This window comes from Camelus dromedarius, chromosome 3 (genome assembly GCF_036321535.1).
Source record: "Camelus dromedarius isolate mCamDro1 chromosome 3, mCamDro1.pat, whole genome shotgun sequence".
NCBI classification, from domain to species: Eukaryota; Metazoa; Chordata; class Mammalia; order Artiodactyla; family Camelidae; genus Camelus; species Camelus dromedarius.
Genome location: NC_087438.1, coordinates 75,284,398 through 75,301,290, shown reverse-complemented (window position 1 = coordinate 75,301,290; position 16,893 = coordinate 75,284,398). Strand labels below are relative to the sequence as shown.

Genomic DNA, 16,893 nt, shown 5'->3' with positions numbered 1-16,893 from the left:
CATGTAAGACAGTCATTTTAGCCAAAGGCAAGTCCTTTCTTTCATATTTTTTGATAGCAGTTCATTACATTTTACCCCCAGGCTACTATATACTTTCTTTCAGCAAGATCCATTATATACAGTGCATTCATAACATGATGGTGGAAAACAGGCCGAAGTATTGCATTTAAGATATTTCTTCTAAGGACTGAAATATGGTTTACACAGACACATTTACTCACTCACTATGTTCTCCTAAGCAGGGACTATGCTTAGGAGAACATAGTCCCGAGGGGCAAAAAGAAACCCTTGAAGGTATATATTATAACAGATCTGGAATGTGAACTTTGTCCCAGTGAGAATGTGCATGACACATTGGTAACCCATAGCAACCTAATGCTTCAAAGTAGTGGCCGATGTCAGAAAACTAGGGCACCAAAGTCTAATAATTACAACTCTGAAGACAAATGAAGCTGCATACAGCTAGTAAATGTCACTTACTGATCCTAACATCACTGCAAGATACATATTTTTTTGTGATGGTATAATATCCAATTACTGTAACACAAGGGGGTACTGGGGCTTCTGCCTGTATCATAGTCTATATTCTAATCCAAGCTTAATTGATAAAAGCTAAAGTAGCATATTTGGTAACACTTAAAGCTTCAATTTAATGAAAGATGATTACACTACAAGAAAATGTAATCCCCACTGTTCCCACTTTTTCCTCTGGAAGAATGTTATTTTCTACAAACTAAATAATCTTTTATAAATCATAAAATAGTTATAAAAGGGCATTTCATTAAATTATGGTTACTATAAAATGGATTTCTTATTTAACCGGATATAAGGCAAAGCATGATGTTTCATTAGAAATCTCTGAAAGTGCTCTGATCTTCTGGAGCTTTTAAAGCTAGTGGGCACAAGATTTCCTCTAATTTAATATTTCGAGAAATCTTTAAATGTAATGTCTGAATAATAACGAAAATAAAAACAGTGTTTTTAATAGTTTCAATGATGCTAAGAAAGAGACTTAAAACTGCACCTATTATTCTCAGAATCTGTAGCAAACAAAAATAGAGAAACTAAAGTTAAATATGAAACCAAGAACAAAACCAGAAGCCAGGTTGAAACCAGACCTCCCAACTCTGTTTCAAAATCAGTAATGACCACACAGTTTATGTACTTTGGGGGGTGCTAGCTGATTTTTGTTCTTGATTTTGTTTTTTGCTAAAGCTTAATTTGGGCAAAAGTTACTTTGGGGAGAAAAGAATCAAAGAGTAACTAAAAAAGAGATTGAGGAATTTATGGATATTTTGCCAGGTCTGCCTTAATTCAGGTTTTTAAACGAATGTTTCAAGTAAACTGAATTTGAAAGGTTTAATACAAATAGACAGTAAAGGCAATGCATAATTTTAATTCATTTTCTGTTTCTTTTACCCTTGTTGCTGAAAGACAGTAAAATCTTTTGTACGATTAACTGGTTTAGTAAACTAATACTACTACAGTATGTACTCATAAACTATTAATAGCCTCCCTCCGCCAACCCCAATTTGTTTCTGGATCATGAATTTGGTTCTAATAACAGGCTCTAGTCATTAATACTCATCTAAATATTTACCGCATCTGTTGAGTTTAAAGGGGCCAAATTCGCCTATGTCTGAAAATAGTCTATTAAGTTAAATTCGAGAATAGGTATTTTTGTTACCTGAAGAAATTTTAAATCAAAGTCAGTCTACAACAGCATGGAAGTTGGCTGAAGTTTCTGTAGCACCTAAGATGAAAAGCCAGTCTGTCTGCGAATTTTGATCAATCACTCAGAAGTCTGGTTTACATGAGGCCAAAGTTTAAAAGAGCTGTCAAATACTTCTTACTACAGATGCTTTAAAACCCTTTTCAGGTAGTTTGAATGCCTAGAGAGTCTAACACCCTGAAGATTTCACATCTCTGTCATGGGTCCGGATTAGTGATTTAATTAAAACCCACTAAAGCAGGCTCCAGCCAACCTGTGCCCCCATGCAGTGGTGTATGAAAGAAAAGGACAGATGGAAATGGATTAGAAAGGCTACTAAGAAAAGGCTCTATCTCCATAATTTGGCTTTTTTTTTTTTTTCCCAGAAGGGAGACCTGTCGAGAGGGACTCAAATATAAACATGAGAGGGTATATAGTTTGGAAGGAAGCCTTTCAGGTGATTTAATATCACCATATTCCACCAACTATAGTCATGCTGAACAACAACAACAAAGAAATGCTGGGAGAAAAATGCTTGGGGCTTGAGAGAGCAAAAAGAAAGACTGATAGGTCACTTTGAATAGCTACTTATGCTGGTTTCAGGCTTAATCCAAGTAAGTACAGTAAAACTCATCTGGAGTAGCACTTGAAGTTAACTTCACATTATATCTAACTTATTTATCTGTCATTCCCCACAAACTTCTGAAGCTTTTTGCTTTCAAGCTGCAAAAATCTAGTATCAGGGAAAAAAGGCTTCAGCTCAAGTTTATTCCATCCATTGAGACATCCAGAGGCAATCTGAGGTCTGCGTATTTATTTCTTCTTATTATTTTTTTATGCTAATAATCTAAGTGCCCTGCTCAGAACAACCTCTATTCCTTAACTAACCAGAGCTCATACTGCCACCTTGGAGGGCCGGGGGGTCAGTTAATTCACTGTGATCCCTGCTCCGCCTAAAGGGGCTATTAGTCAGCCACTGGGCATCTCTGACTGCTCAGTAGGGGAGAGAAGGAGATGGGGAGAGGAGAAAAGACAAGCATTTAGGAGACTAGTCGGAGCCTATTAATTTCCAAACTGGCCACTGAAGCATGACAGCAAGCTAAGCTACAGCCACAGAAGCAGAAGAGGGCACTCTCATGGACAGAAACCACCCCTGATAAGAGATCCAGATCCTCTGGACAACCCAAGAAGACTCAGAAGCTGCACTGACGGACAGATGCAATTAAACAAAAGCAAAAGCAATTGAGCAAATAAACTTGAGAAGTTGGAATTTTTGAATGAGCTGCTTCAGCATTTACTCTGAGACACAGCCTAGCCCTAAGTATAACTGATGAGAGAACAGTAGTAAACCAAGCTCAATAACGCAGGTCTGTGCTAAAGAGAGCACCATGTTGTACTCAAGGAAGAAATTTTCCATTAAAAAAAAAAGTTTTAAGCAAATTTAAAAGTAGTTAAGCACATCTCCTGCGTGATCATGCTGTTTTCTACCCATAAAATGAAACCTTTGGCCATAGCTGAAGGTGGAATTTTCCGGCTCTAAGAAATGTTAAACAATGGGTTAGGCAAGAGTACAAGGGGTCAAAAATACTGCTTCTGACTTAAAAGATTTTGGGACACTAAATAAAAGGTTACTTTGTAACTACAGACTTTACTGTAGGGTAGCAAAGTGATTGCAGAGAATTGCAGAAATCACAATTAAGACACAAAATCAGTCTCTAGTATGATTTTCCCACCTTCCAGGAGACCATTTACTTCTTTTACCTACGAATCATGGGCTGTTCCAGAAATACACCACGTTACTACCTAAGAAGTCGTGTGAGAAAGTCTGTCCACACCTGAAATTCTAACAAAAGGCAAACTCTGATGAAATTTGAAGTTAAAAAATGTTAAATAAAAGCAAAATCAAATTTAGACACTGAAGTTTGGAAACTGAACTTCAGCTATCTAAGAAATCCTCTGAACATGGTATCCCTCGCTTCCCCACAATACCTGGAAGGTAAACTGCCTGCCCTATATTTGTTTTGAATGCTGTACTGTCTACCTGTCTAAAGATTCAAGGCAAGAATATTTTCCTTTTCTAATTTTTTCATGTCAGCTAACAGCAATGAAAAATTTAAAGTGATATTTTTATGAGGTCCTTTTCTAAGAGAGCTGATACAATGGTAAACGGCCTGGATACTAGGATTAAAATTGTGGTTGGAAAAGTACTGTATTCTAAAGACAGTGAACTCAAAATCAACCAACATAGCTGTACAATTCTGAGACTGTTTGGGAACCACAGCTCCACCTCAATCCTATAAAAGGACCAGTGCTACTGCCACAGTTTGGTTTTTAAAGGGATCAAAGGCCTATTTCTTATCACTTGCTTAATAAAAATGTTGCTTTAATACTGTCCTAAATGCAATAAACAACTGCCTGATCTTATACTCTACAAGCTAAAGAGTTGTAAAAACACAGAACAAGCATAGAACATTTTCTTCTGAAGCTGAATTCTAGTAGTACACACTACAGCAACACATTCTATACTTAAGGCAGACCATGTGCGTCTGTGTGAGTGTGTGTGTCAGAGGCTGTCAGTGATCTACTAATTGAAAGCCACATTTGATATAATTTTCATTTTATAAAATAAAAAGATCACCCTACTGTTTTTAGATCTGAGAAATGAGCTCATGACTTAAGATAAACACTGCGACAGGAAAGAGAGGATACATAGAAGAAAAGGACATGTGTATGTAAGGAGTTAAACATTTTACCATTTTTGATTATCAAAGGGTAAATACTACATTTTAAATCATCTGATAAGTAAGATGTCAAGTTCAGACAGATGATTTTGCCATCTCTAAAACCCACTTGCTGATTTATTAAAACCAACAAAGGAAAACCAGGAATTTAAGAATCAGTGTACATTCGTTTCCCAACTGCATTTTTCCATTTTCTTACCACGTATGTTGTACAGTCGAATTCTATGGGTAACATGTTCAAAAAAGGAAGTCACGTCCGAAAAAAACCTTCCACGTTGCACTATGACAAAGGGCGGTGTTGTGTAAACATGAGGCTGAGGAGAAAATCACATTTTTAAGAAAAATACTTTGGCTTTTGACTTTGCCAAGAAATGTTTATTACAGTTTTCAAACTGGCAAATATATATCACCTGACATTTGTAATTTTAAGTGAAAGCAAAACCTTACAAGGTATCAGAATATGCACATGCTATAAAAATTTAATGTAAGTTTTTCATTTTAGACAAAAACTGCTGAAAATAGAAAAAATGTTTATGATCTGATTGGCTTAGGTGATTTACAAACATTTCTGCCAGCTATAAAAATTTCTAATTAAAATCTTTCTATATTGTCCATATGTTATTTATTAGAAAGAGCAATTGTTCTACAGCAGTGACATTTTGCCAGGCAAACATTTTTTAAAATCATGGTCCTCTAATGTTCAGGGGTTGGGTGGCTAGGATGACCACAGGGAGTCATTTAAGCAAACAGGAAGCAGCATTCAGAAACACAGTTTAATTACAGTCAGGTTTACTACTCTGTAAAAATGCTGCCTTTTTACTTGAAAGACCTAGCTGAATATAAAGCAAATTTACAAACTCGAAAAAACTATGGCAACCACTGGTTTAGTTTTCATTATTTAGAATCTAGACTTAAGAAAACATAGGAGTATAATACATAACTTATATGACACAGAAATAAAATTTAAAGCATTTATGAAGAATTTTATTTTCTTAAGTATTATACACCTTAGAAAGCTCAACAATAGCATAAAAAGCTAGGCTTGCAATGCAGCACGAGATTTTCAGAACTGTGCAATTTTCTTCCAAATTTACCTCTTTGGCTAGAGAAAAATATTCTGAAATTAATATAATACTTTATAGTTAACAAAGTTCTTATACCTAATTACCGTATAGCTAGAAAGTAATGGAAGAGGATGAACCCAGGACAGTGATGTCTGGGCTCCTGCCTTTTTCTGATACACCAAGCTGTCTCTTTCCCTGATGTTCTTTTATTTCTTCTTTGCAAACATATGATGATTCTCTTTATCCTTCTAACATTAGAGCTATTTAGAGATAAAATAATTTAAAACAAATTAGTAATTACTACTTTTTGTCTGTGTATAATATTCTATAGCACAGCTACTTTTTTTTTAAAATATAAGAGAAGTCAATCAAAATAAAATGCCTGTTTAAAGACAGAAGTTGTTAAATTAAAAAGAATATTAAAGAGTTTATACTTAGGATCCGCCCATCCTGAAATGCCTACTATGAGATGAAGTTTACCTTTAATTCCTCATTGATTTAAAAAAACAGAAACAACAAAAACTAGAATCCTGGGCATGGTCTACACAATCCCTTAAAATCTAAATTTGATTTCAGTTAGCAGACTTTTCTAAATTGTAGAACAAAAGTAACTTGTTCAGGAGACAGGTTCCCAGGAGAATATTTAACTTAAAGTGGAGCAAGCCTGTGGTTAAATGTAAAAACAAAGGAAGAAGCTCTAAAGAAAAAAAAAATATATAAAATTGACTATGCAAAAATTAAAAACTACTGTAACAGAAAAATAATTAACAAATGAAATGACACACTGAAGGACTATTTTGCAATAAATAGGAAAATAGATTAATTTTACCATATATAAAGAATACTTACAGATCCACAAGTCAAATCAATAGAAAAATAGACACAGAACTTACATAGGAAATTCACAGAAGGAATATGAAAGATAAATAAAGGTATAAAAAAATTCAACCTCGCTAATAATCACAAAAATCTTAAACAGTACAATTTTTTTTACTTATAATTATAAGTAAAGCATTTAATATGGCTAATTTTCAGGGCTTGAAATGGTATATTATTAGAGAGCTACAATCAAAAAATGCTGGAGGGAGTGAATATGTATGCCATCTTTCTAGAGAGAAGGTAAGTAGTACCCATGAGTCAAAGCCTTAACTTATCAGGCTTCATCCAATGACATAAAATGACTCTTCTAGAAAGTTATTCTCAGCAATGCACAAAAAGAATGCTACGGAGAAAGCATATCACACAATGTCATAGTAGTAGAGTATTGGGAGAAAATGTATGTATGCAACAATAAGAAACTCTTTTTTTTCTCATACACACACATATACAATTTTTTTTGGTCTGAGAACATTTAAATTGTACTCTCTTAGAAATTTCAGCTATATAATACAGCATTATCAACTAGAGTTACCGTGTTACACATTAGACCCTCAGACCATATTCATCTTAGACCTAAAGCTACTTAAATAGAACAGTGTATATTAAAATTGTGTTTTCAAAGAACATATCAGATTGTGAGCATTGTCACAATGAAGAATAAAACATGTTCATGCAGGAAGACAAAACTTGAAAATGGGGGGTAAAGGATATGCATAGAATAAAAGACAATAAAAAATACATCAAAATGTTGGCAGGAATTTTCATGGGCTTGTGGAATAGTTGGCAAATTTTATTGTTTTCTTTCACTTTCTGCATTAAATGGGCAAAGGTTTGCATATACTATCTTTACAGTCAAGGGTAGGAACATTTTTTGTTTGTTTGTTTTTTCAAGTGCTAAAATTAAGGAGAAAAATGGCTTGGTGGGCAATCTCTTTTTCCTAGATGGCTAGATCTTTCACATCGGTATACATGCCATGCCACATATGGGCATAACAACACAACAGCACCCTAGTCCTAAACCAAATCTAGCTTCTTTCCATAGAGAACACCTGTCCACAGCAGCATCCTAGCAGAATTCCAACTCTGAGAAATTATTTATCTAACATTCAACTAGAAAATTGTTGTGTCAATAATGATATGTAATAGTGGAGTCAACTCATCTATTCCTAACTGATGACAAAATAATGATATGCATTTGTTTTTCTCCTCATTAGTCTTCCAATAAGTGCTATTCACTGCTCAGCTCATCAGCACTTACCTTGGCTTCCCCATCAGGTAAGAAGAGGTAGGCACCACTTTTGTCCTTTTTACTTGTGGTTCCGTACCATGAAAACTGCACTTTCACTTCATGACTTCTACCATCTTCTTTATTTACCATTTCCTTAGGTTAAAAAAAAAATTAAGGTAACTCATTATTAAGATATTAATGAGTTGTATCTAGTTCCATGTGCATTTCGATTAAAAAAAATACCTTGTGATAGATTTAAAAATGCTAACATTCAGCCTCTAATATTCACAATTCTTGGATGAACCCTCAAAATTTAATACTTAACCTTAGGATTTAAAATTGTTACAATAGGAACAAAAAGAACACACGTCACCAAGGAAGAAAGAGATCCACAAATTAAGAGATCTCAACCAGTACTTCTCAAACTTTCTGTAGTAAAGGAACAGATTTATTTTTATTTCCAGTATGTATGGACTAATATTTTTATAAAGTGCACTGAAAGTGAATTACTAGAAAAACTGAGTTTAAAGTGGTATACAAATATACACTCATACTTTTATTATTAGATTGAATAGGCATAAATTTACTTGGCCAAATTGCTTTCAAAGTTTTCCATAAACATTTCTGAACAGCCACAACTTCCAGACTTACCTAGTGGATTCTAACAAACAGCTCATGGAGCAGCACTACTCCCAGACCACACTTGTGAGGAACAAGTGGTAACTATGGACCACAAGAATGTACATACAGTTCATCTATCCTTTCTCCCAGAGTATCTGTGTCTACTTTTCCTACTTTGCATATGTAATCTGCATATATTATAATAAAAGTGATGAGCCTTCTGTAAATTTCAAAATTACTCAGAACATACCTGCATAAGCCCAGATTGACTAAACCGCAGCTTAATAAAGGAGTTCTCTAGAGTTATTTCTTCTTCAGCACTTTTCATATTATTCATGTTGAAAATTCCTTTATTTTCTATATTACCATTATATAGGACATACTCAGCTAAATGTGGATTTGAACTTGCTGATTCCAAAATTGTATACACTTTCAGTCCCAATGGTGGCATCTGTACTAGAAAAGAGATCTTTGCAAGACAGAGGAGGGAATTTATTAAAGAGAAATGTAATCTACCGACAAGAAACCAATTATACCTCTAGTAAAAATAAGCAACTACCACATTTTAAAAAGAGAATATAAAATTATTCTACAAATATGTTTTGATAACTTATGGGCAGAGTATCCACATCTCTGTTTATCCAGGGAAACTAATAACTTCAAGTTGGAAAGACTATCAGAGGCTTTCACGTTTTCACCCAATATATGAAATTATGTGACCATCCTCAATTGTCCTATGGCATTGTTAATGGATGCTCAGAGAGCAAAATTTTCCATGGAGGTAAGGGCTTACTGTGAACAATGATTTTTCCTAATTATTAGAAATCCTTTTATAATACTATGATATTTCAGCACATTAAAAATAAAAATGACAAATGTAACAATGTAAATATTAACCACATTAGTTCAGTCAACACCTGCCATCAAAAGTCTGGGGTCTAGCAGACATTGGATGAGGCATGGAGGATACATGTGCCATGAGACAGGACGCCTGCCTTCCAGGTGCTACTGCTCTTTTCTAGATGGCATGTTTCCTGTAAAATCTGACCAAAACTTAATTTTCCTTTCCACCTAAAGAATTATAAATTTATAACACCAGCCAGTAATGGCTTTTAATTGTCTTTTAGGGTTCCTAGCTTATATCTGTGTCTTCAAAAGTACAATTTAAATTGTACTTTAAGCTCTAAAAGTTCAATCTTTCCAGTGATATGGGGGGGGGGGGATTCAGTTTAATACTGCTTATTTTAAAGACATTTCCCCCCAAAATATCTATTACTTGAACCTAGATTTTCCATAATTATATCTCAGAAAAAAAACATTTTACTTATTTTAAGAAGTCTTTCTTTCATGGCATATTAATGTCACTTTTGCAATAAAAAGTTGAAAGTATCCAAAAGTTATTTAGAAGGATGGTATTTATCTCCATTTCAATATGTGCAACTGTCACTAAATTGAGTTAGACAAAAAAATTCAAAATTTTATGAGGAACGATTACTTCAGGAAAGAGTTGCAATATACACACTTAAAATATAAAGGATATACATACCAATAGAGTACTAAGCATAACATACAATACACATACTAACAAAGATAATAATATTTTGGGAAACATAGGATCTCTCTTTCTTTAGTGTCATTTAACTGGCCAGTTAAACTCTCTGGTATTTACAGCTTTAACCACTTTGTGCACACTAACTTGACCACTCTCAGGAGTATATATATACACACATAAACTGCATACTGGCTGTGATTTTTTCATGATGCCTCTTTAAGTTCTATGGAGGAGACATACCTCATAGGCTGTCTGTGAAACAGTACTTGCTGTATCCCACACTGCACTCATCTGAATTTCCACGGGCTTTCCTGCGGCAGAGGACACTTGTACCTTGTGGGAACTCACACAGACGGAGACGACCGTTTCTCGGTCTTGTTCTGAAGGATTATAAACCACAAGATACCTGCAAAAACAGCTGCTTTACTATCGGGGTCTCAAAATATTTGTACTTTTTTCACATTATTTGTAAGATTTCAGCTCATTGATAGTCACGAGGCCAACAGATGAAGAAGAATTATAGGGAACATTCTGGTAAAACTTTTGGAGAACAGGCGATCTCATCACAACAAATACCACAAAATACAAAGGGTAATGAAATAATGATTCACTTTCTAAGAATAAATGTTATACAAATGGAAGACATTAATAGAACTCTAATAAAGCAATTTCTGTGTCTCAGAAAATGACCTATGTATATATGGCTTTATTAGTCTTTCTAAAGTAATCAGCCCTATACAACTAATATCCTGATCCCTGCCTAATTTCACTAGATAAGAAAATACATAAATTGTCTGTTTGCATTTTACTTGTAATTAATTTCAATTAAAATCCTGATATTCACTTTATTCTCACTAAAACACAGTGAAATGTATGGCTATACATGCAGAATGTATATATAATCCACACATATATTTTATACACAGGGACCCTTAACACCCAAAAGAGTTGGTTTGAGGAAGAAAAGCCATTTGCAGTGAATCAACTCAAAACAGGGGCTAAAATTTTATAATAAATAATGGTTAAAATAATTGGCTGGAACTTAGCTAGAAAAGAAAAATAAAGACTCAAAATTAGCTTAGGCAATATTTGCAATTATATACAATTCTTAGAATGAACTGGGATTTTTGGCAAAATTTTTCTAAAAATATTTTATATTAGCACATTATGACATCCTACGCATAATATTTAATTTTTACAGTATAGTTTTAAACATAACTATATTTGTTAAAAAATATTTGTGGACTTAATCATCTTTCCTAAAGTCCTCTTTCAATTCTTTGATATTTAAATAATTTTCAGTTGAAGCACCTAATATTCTTGGTTTTCTCAGCATAACTCTGCCAGATCCTCACTGCTTCATAGCTTTGTCTGTGAGTAGAAACATTCTTGATCACTATGTTACAGACTTCATGAAATATGCAGCCCATGTTAGATTTATGATTTTAATTTATAATAAATTTACATCATATTATCTTCAAATTAAATAAATGGTATTTCAAAGAGGATATCTGACTAATAATTTAACTGAATGGTTCATTAGTGAATATTTTCATAATCTGAAATATTTTGCATTCCTGTAAAACTCTGTAACTTCAGGAACACAGAACTGAATAGTCATTTAACAATCACTTCTCCCTCTGACCCATTGTAGCTATATCAGACATGGTAGAAGCGAGCCAGCATTGTTCATTTAGTGCATCAGAAAGCCTAGCAGTGCTCTTTCATCCTACATGTGTCCTGTATATTTCAACTGCATTGCAAATGATTTGTTAAGAAATGAAATTAACACAGAGACCAAAACTAAAAAGAAGGTCAATAGGAAAACACAAAGGAAAAGAAGGAGGATATATTGTAAAATTCATGAAACATGTGGCAGGTAACATATGAATGCTTTGTCTTCATGAGTTGAAGGCTGTTCCTTGTATATAGAGAATTGAGATAATTGCCCATAACCCCAGGTCGCAGGGGCTTAGTGCCATAATGAGAGCTAGGAGGCTGGATGTGACTTGGTGACAGATGATAGATAGGAAACCAATGCAAATGTAGGGCAAAAAAAATAGTTCTGAGCTTCCTAAGCAGTTATCAGGAGGGGCACTTACGATTGAAACAGTATTCTGAATACTGAAGGTAACAATATATGACAATCAGAATGTCTCTAATTCCTATTAGGCTTATACAATACATCAGCATCACAAGATCTAATTTACATCATTTATAGATTCATTGAGATTCCACATGTATACAAGAGAAGAGCAGCTGAAGCAAGCAGTCAAAAACATACTCACAGAGGGCACTGAAGCCTCAAAGTGCCAGACAAAACCCCATTTAATCCACAGGAGTAATCCTCAAGGACAGTGAGAGTACTGCCCCCTTGAGAGGTGTGCTTAACAGACACACCTGAGGGAATCAGTCAAACTACCGGCATCCTCCAAATGCCCCCTACCAGAGCTGACGTTTGCCTGACTCCACAAACACGCCTGGAGAATCACAACTGCCTGGATTCACTGTTACCGACCAGACTCTACTATGTTCCTACTGCTGGGGAAGAAAAGCAGTTGAGGATCATTCAACCTCAGCACCAAAGATGTGCAAACCGGCATCCCAGAAATGAGTGACTTACTATTGAACCCCATGTGCACAGCGGCTTAGAGCTAGGATGTGAAGAACTCTAGAAGATGGAGTCTCAAGACGTCTCACAATTCTCCAGAAGCCCTGAGGCAGACCTAAGCCCAGAGTCCAGAATTCCCACTGTAAGTTCTGTGGATGCTCCACAATACAGAGCTGGTCACAAAGGCTCTGATAATAAAATATAGCATGCACTTACAGACTGCTTCCAGTGTGCCGGGCCCAGTCCTCATGCCTGTACGGGCAACCTACGGGGCACGGCCTTGCATCCTTCCCACTGGACAGATGAGGAAACTGAGGTTCAGGGAGGTAAGGCACATTGCTGAGACCCACCCAGCTAAAAGTGCCATACAGGCTTAGAGCTCAGTCTTATAAGGACCTCTTTGACAACTGGGGTTTCCTGTGGAGATTCCCTTAGTTCCAAATTCACTTGAGAAGAATTTTGTCCTCATTGATGCCAAAGGTGTCCACAGACTTTCTCTCTTCAGGAAGCCCAGGATGAACAAAAAGCTATTTATTTTTTTTTATGTGAAAGAAAATCTATAGACTGGAACACTGGAACAAAAAAATCTTGTAATATATACTAAAGAGTTCATCTTATGACCTCACTGCACGAGGTAAGCAAAAACAATGTTTAAAAAAACATTTAAAAATACTACAAATTTTTATTGTTTCAATGTACCCTTTAATTGTTACATTCAGACATCTACTTACATGTTTCAATTATAACTTTAATAAACAAGGTGGACAAGATGTTGATTTTGCTCACATTTTGCTGATGTTAACTCAACATGAAAATCTTCGTAAATGCTCCTTGGACCAGAAGTTCATTTCTAAAGCTTATTTTAATAGGTCTAAGTCACAGAGAGATCTCTTCCACAAGACACCTGATAAACTGTACACAGAGCAGACGCTATCTGAAGAGTGAAGTCTGCAAAATTTTATACTGACAATCAACTGCTCCTGTCTGTAGCATTACTATTTCCCTCCAAGATAATCATGGTCTTTTTGCTGCTCCTCTGTATTTAAATATTCTCAATGCAGCATCCAGCCATTCAGTATACTATGTACATATGTACATCTTCCTTCTCTCAGATTTACTACTTGTCTTATTTCCAATTCTTTCCTGGTCTTATTTCCAATATTAAAAAAAAAAAGTTTAAAAAAACCCACTACATATATTTATGGTTGTGTAAGGAAGATAAAAATAAAAAATATTGCAAGCCCCTGTAAGTGCAGTTTAAAACCAATTAAGCAAACGCTAGGTTATATAAAAAATAATTGTCACTTCATGTGCCTAGTGTGGTACCTAGTAATGGATGAAATAACATGCAATAAATAGTTGATGAATGAGTAATGTACAAAAATCCCAGGAGAATTGATCATTTGTAAACAACACCTACTAGTGTGGAACTTTATCGTTTTATTAAATCTCTTTCATTTTGATTATTTTAATTCCTAAAAAAATGCCTTCAAGGTCAACAAGCTCTGTAAACCCTTCCGCAAAAACAGCAAATGACGGATTCAGGATCATAGACAACGTTAAGAACAAAAGCAAAGGCCAGAGCTCAGTTTGTCTGATTCTTAATCAAGGACAGCATGTTAAAAAACTCATTTCAAATAAGAATATATTCATCTTCTCTAAGTAGCCTCATGTAGGAGTATAATCTAAAGAAGAGTAGTAACTTTATACACAATTCTTAATATGAAAATATACAGTTTCATGTTTACAAAAATTGCAATGATTAGATATGAGGTCCTTTTGATAGAGTCCATCCAGTTTTCGAGGTTTAAAACATAATGCTTATCACATTAGCCACCAGATAAGAAAAAAAAATCAAGATATTAAAAACAAAGGGAGTCTTTCTGAGATACATCAGATCTTCAAAAACCACAATCAGTTCTGTGATTCCTGGTCTTTGGAGTCAGATACATTCAAGTCTAAAAACCTACCAAGGCACTTAGAATTTGAGAGACTTTGGACAAGTTATTTCATTTCTCTAAGCCTTAATATACTTCACTATAAAATCAGGAGACAAGATTGTGGTTAGGGTTAAATGATAAAATGTCTGGAAAATTACAGAGCTCAGACCTGGCACAAAGAAGAATCTCAACAGCGATTAAATCTCTCCTTTCATAAGCACGGGGGAGCCCAGACTGGTTGGAACCAGAAGGATGACTCCTGGAGCACCACCCTGTCACCTTATCACCAACCAATCAAATGAAGGTAACACACCCTGCAGCATTCCCCCAGTTTTTGCCTATATAAACTCAGGCCCCTGGTACATGAATCACACGGATGGTGGAATGAATGCTATAATTAACCCAGGTACTGACCTGCCTTATGTGCTTTTTAATGCAAGGTATATATAAATCTAAATGAAATAAATTAACAAGACTGCACATGTTATAACAAAGATACTTTAAAACAAGAGTTCATTCAGATAATATGGAGGAGGCTTCCAGAAGTGGAGATAAATGAACAGGCGCACAGAATATACACACATACAAAGTAACCCCATGGCATTTGGCTAAAGTAAAAAGGGGAAAAAAAGGACAGAGAGAGGGTTCCTTCTGTATGTACAGTTATAAACTTATGAATGAAACTAGATAGTCCCTGTTCTGGAAGTACCCAGAGTCTAGAAGGGGAGAGACAGACTGCTAAGTTCAAAATAATAGGGTAGGTAATAAGACCAAAGAATATACAGTGTCCTGTGACACACACACAAAACGATGACAGCCAGTACGATTAAGAATTAATCAGGAGAGAATTCTAAAGAAAAACTTTATTTTACACAAAATGAGCCAAATACATATTCAGAAATTGACAGAACTTTACTATGGGACATAAAAATGAATGAATGGAGAGACATACTTTTCTAGTTGAGAAAACTAAATTGCTGCCAAAAAGACAACTCTCACAAAATGAATTCGTGAATCTTATGCACTGCCAACCAAAATCCCACTGAAATCCTTCTACTGGGAGGGAAAGGAAGGGAAACAATCCTATGATGCATCTATGATGATAGACGGCAAGAAAATGGGTAAACAGATACATTAAAACAAAATACCAACACTGATTCTAGATGAATTTAAAAATTTAAAAACAAACAAATGCAGAATCAGTAGGAAAGATAAATATAAAATCTGTGGTACAAAACCTCTTTCCAACCATAATAAAAAACATAGCAAAGTAAAAGGGTGCCAGATTTGATAACAAAAAATTTAGAACATTTTCTATGTTAAAAAAAAAGATTAAGGAATAAGAAATAAAAGGACATAAAATTCAGTGAATTTCCAAAGTGCTCTTACAAATTAACAGAAATACAAACACTCAAGTGGAAAAAGTGAGCATTTTTCTTTCAGCAAATTAAAGTTGAAAAATGAATGATGCTTCCACTTCCAGCAGAGATGGAATAGTTGACAACAGACAAGAGCTCTCAATTCTCTAGCTCAACTAGAAAAAAAACAGATAAAATACAGGAATCATCTGCTTGAAGGCAACAGAGAACTTCAGAGAAGGGAGCTGCCTTCTCCAGCCTTTTTCACCCTGTGATGTGCCAATTCTCAGCATGGGAAAGGCTGAGTTTTCTGCAAAGCCTAGTACAAAGCCTAAGGGAGGATCTGGGGGGCAAAGAGGCTAAAAGGCATTTGGTGGCAAAATAGGAGGCTTCAACTACACACCTGGTTTTCTCATCAGTACATGTACTGAATTCTGGGGGCTGCACAGAAAGGGAGGCTTAAAATCTAAACAGAAAGCTTCTGAAAAGTAGAGCAGAGCCATCTCATGAGATATTAGAACCCACCAGGGAGTAGGGCCTACAGATTATACTAGGCTATTAGCTGAAAACTTAATGAGCTAGATGAACAAGACCTTGAGAGAATTAGCCTCAACTAGCATAGCCCTTGATTGGTGTAAAAGTGAACACTCTCTAGAAGATACTTTCTGGAGCCTATAAAAATTGTATACACAATGTCTAGCACTTGATATAAAATTCTGAGACATTCCAAAAGACAGAGCCCAGGATTAGACAACAAAAAGAAAAAGACAGGAGTATTAGAACCATACATGATCTGGAAACTGGAGTTAACTGATAAGACTTTAACAGAACAATTAATATGTCCAAGGAAAGAGGAAAACATGAAAAAAGTAGAAGGAAAGATCAAAAATTCCACTACAGAAACTGAATATGTTAAAAATTAACCACATGAAATTCTAGAAGGATAAATATTTGAAATTATGAACTCAGCAGATCTGTTTGTTTAACAACAGAGCAGATTAAGCAGAAGAGAAGTTAAACTGTTAACAGAGATACTTCCTCTAGATTCTGGGATTATTAGTACATTCTGCAACTAATTTTTAGACATCTGGATGTAAAATTATCTACAAAAAGTACATATTTTTTAAATAATCAGAAAAATACAACAACAAAAACATGCAACTTTTTAAAAGGTTCGGTGGGAAATAG

General features: G+C 35.0%; 1 protein-coding gene across 1 annotated transcript in view; it reads right to left on the bottom strand.

Moving 5' to 3' along the window:
- Positions 1-16,893, bottom strand: part of MAN2A1 (mannosidase alpha class 2A member 1) — a 152,532-nt gene that overhangs the window by 35,486 nt on the left and 100,153 nt on the right. Inside the window, exons 13-16 of the mRNA XM_010987526.3 lie at positions 10,037-10,202; positions 8,495-8,713; positions 7,654-7,776; positions 4,652-4,766 (exon numbers count right to left, since the gene is read on the bottom strand). Coding sequence (XP_010985828.1) covers positions 4,652-4,766; positions 7,654-7,776; positions 8,495-8,713; positions 10,037-10,202 — 623 coding nt within the window. The remainder of the gene's footprint in view (positions 1-4,651; positions 4,767-7,653; positions 7,777-8,494; positions 8,714-10,036; positions 10,203-16,893) is intronic.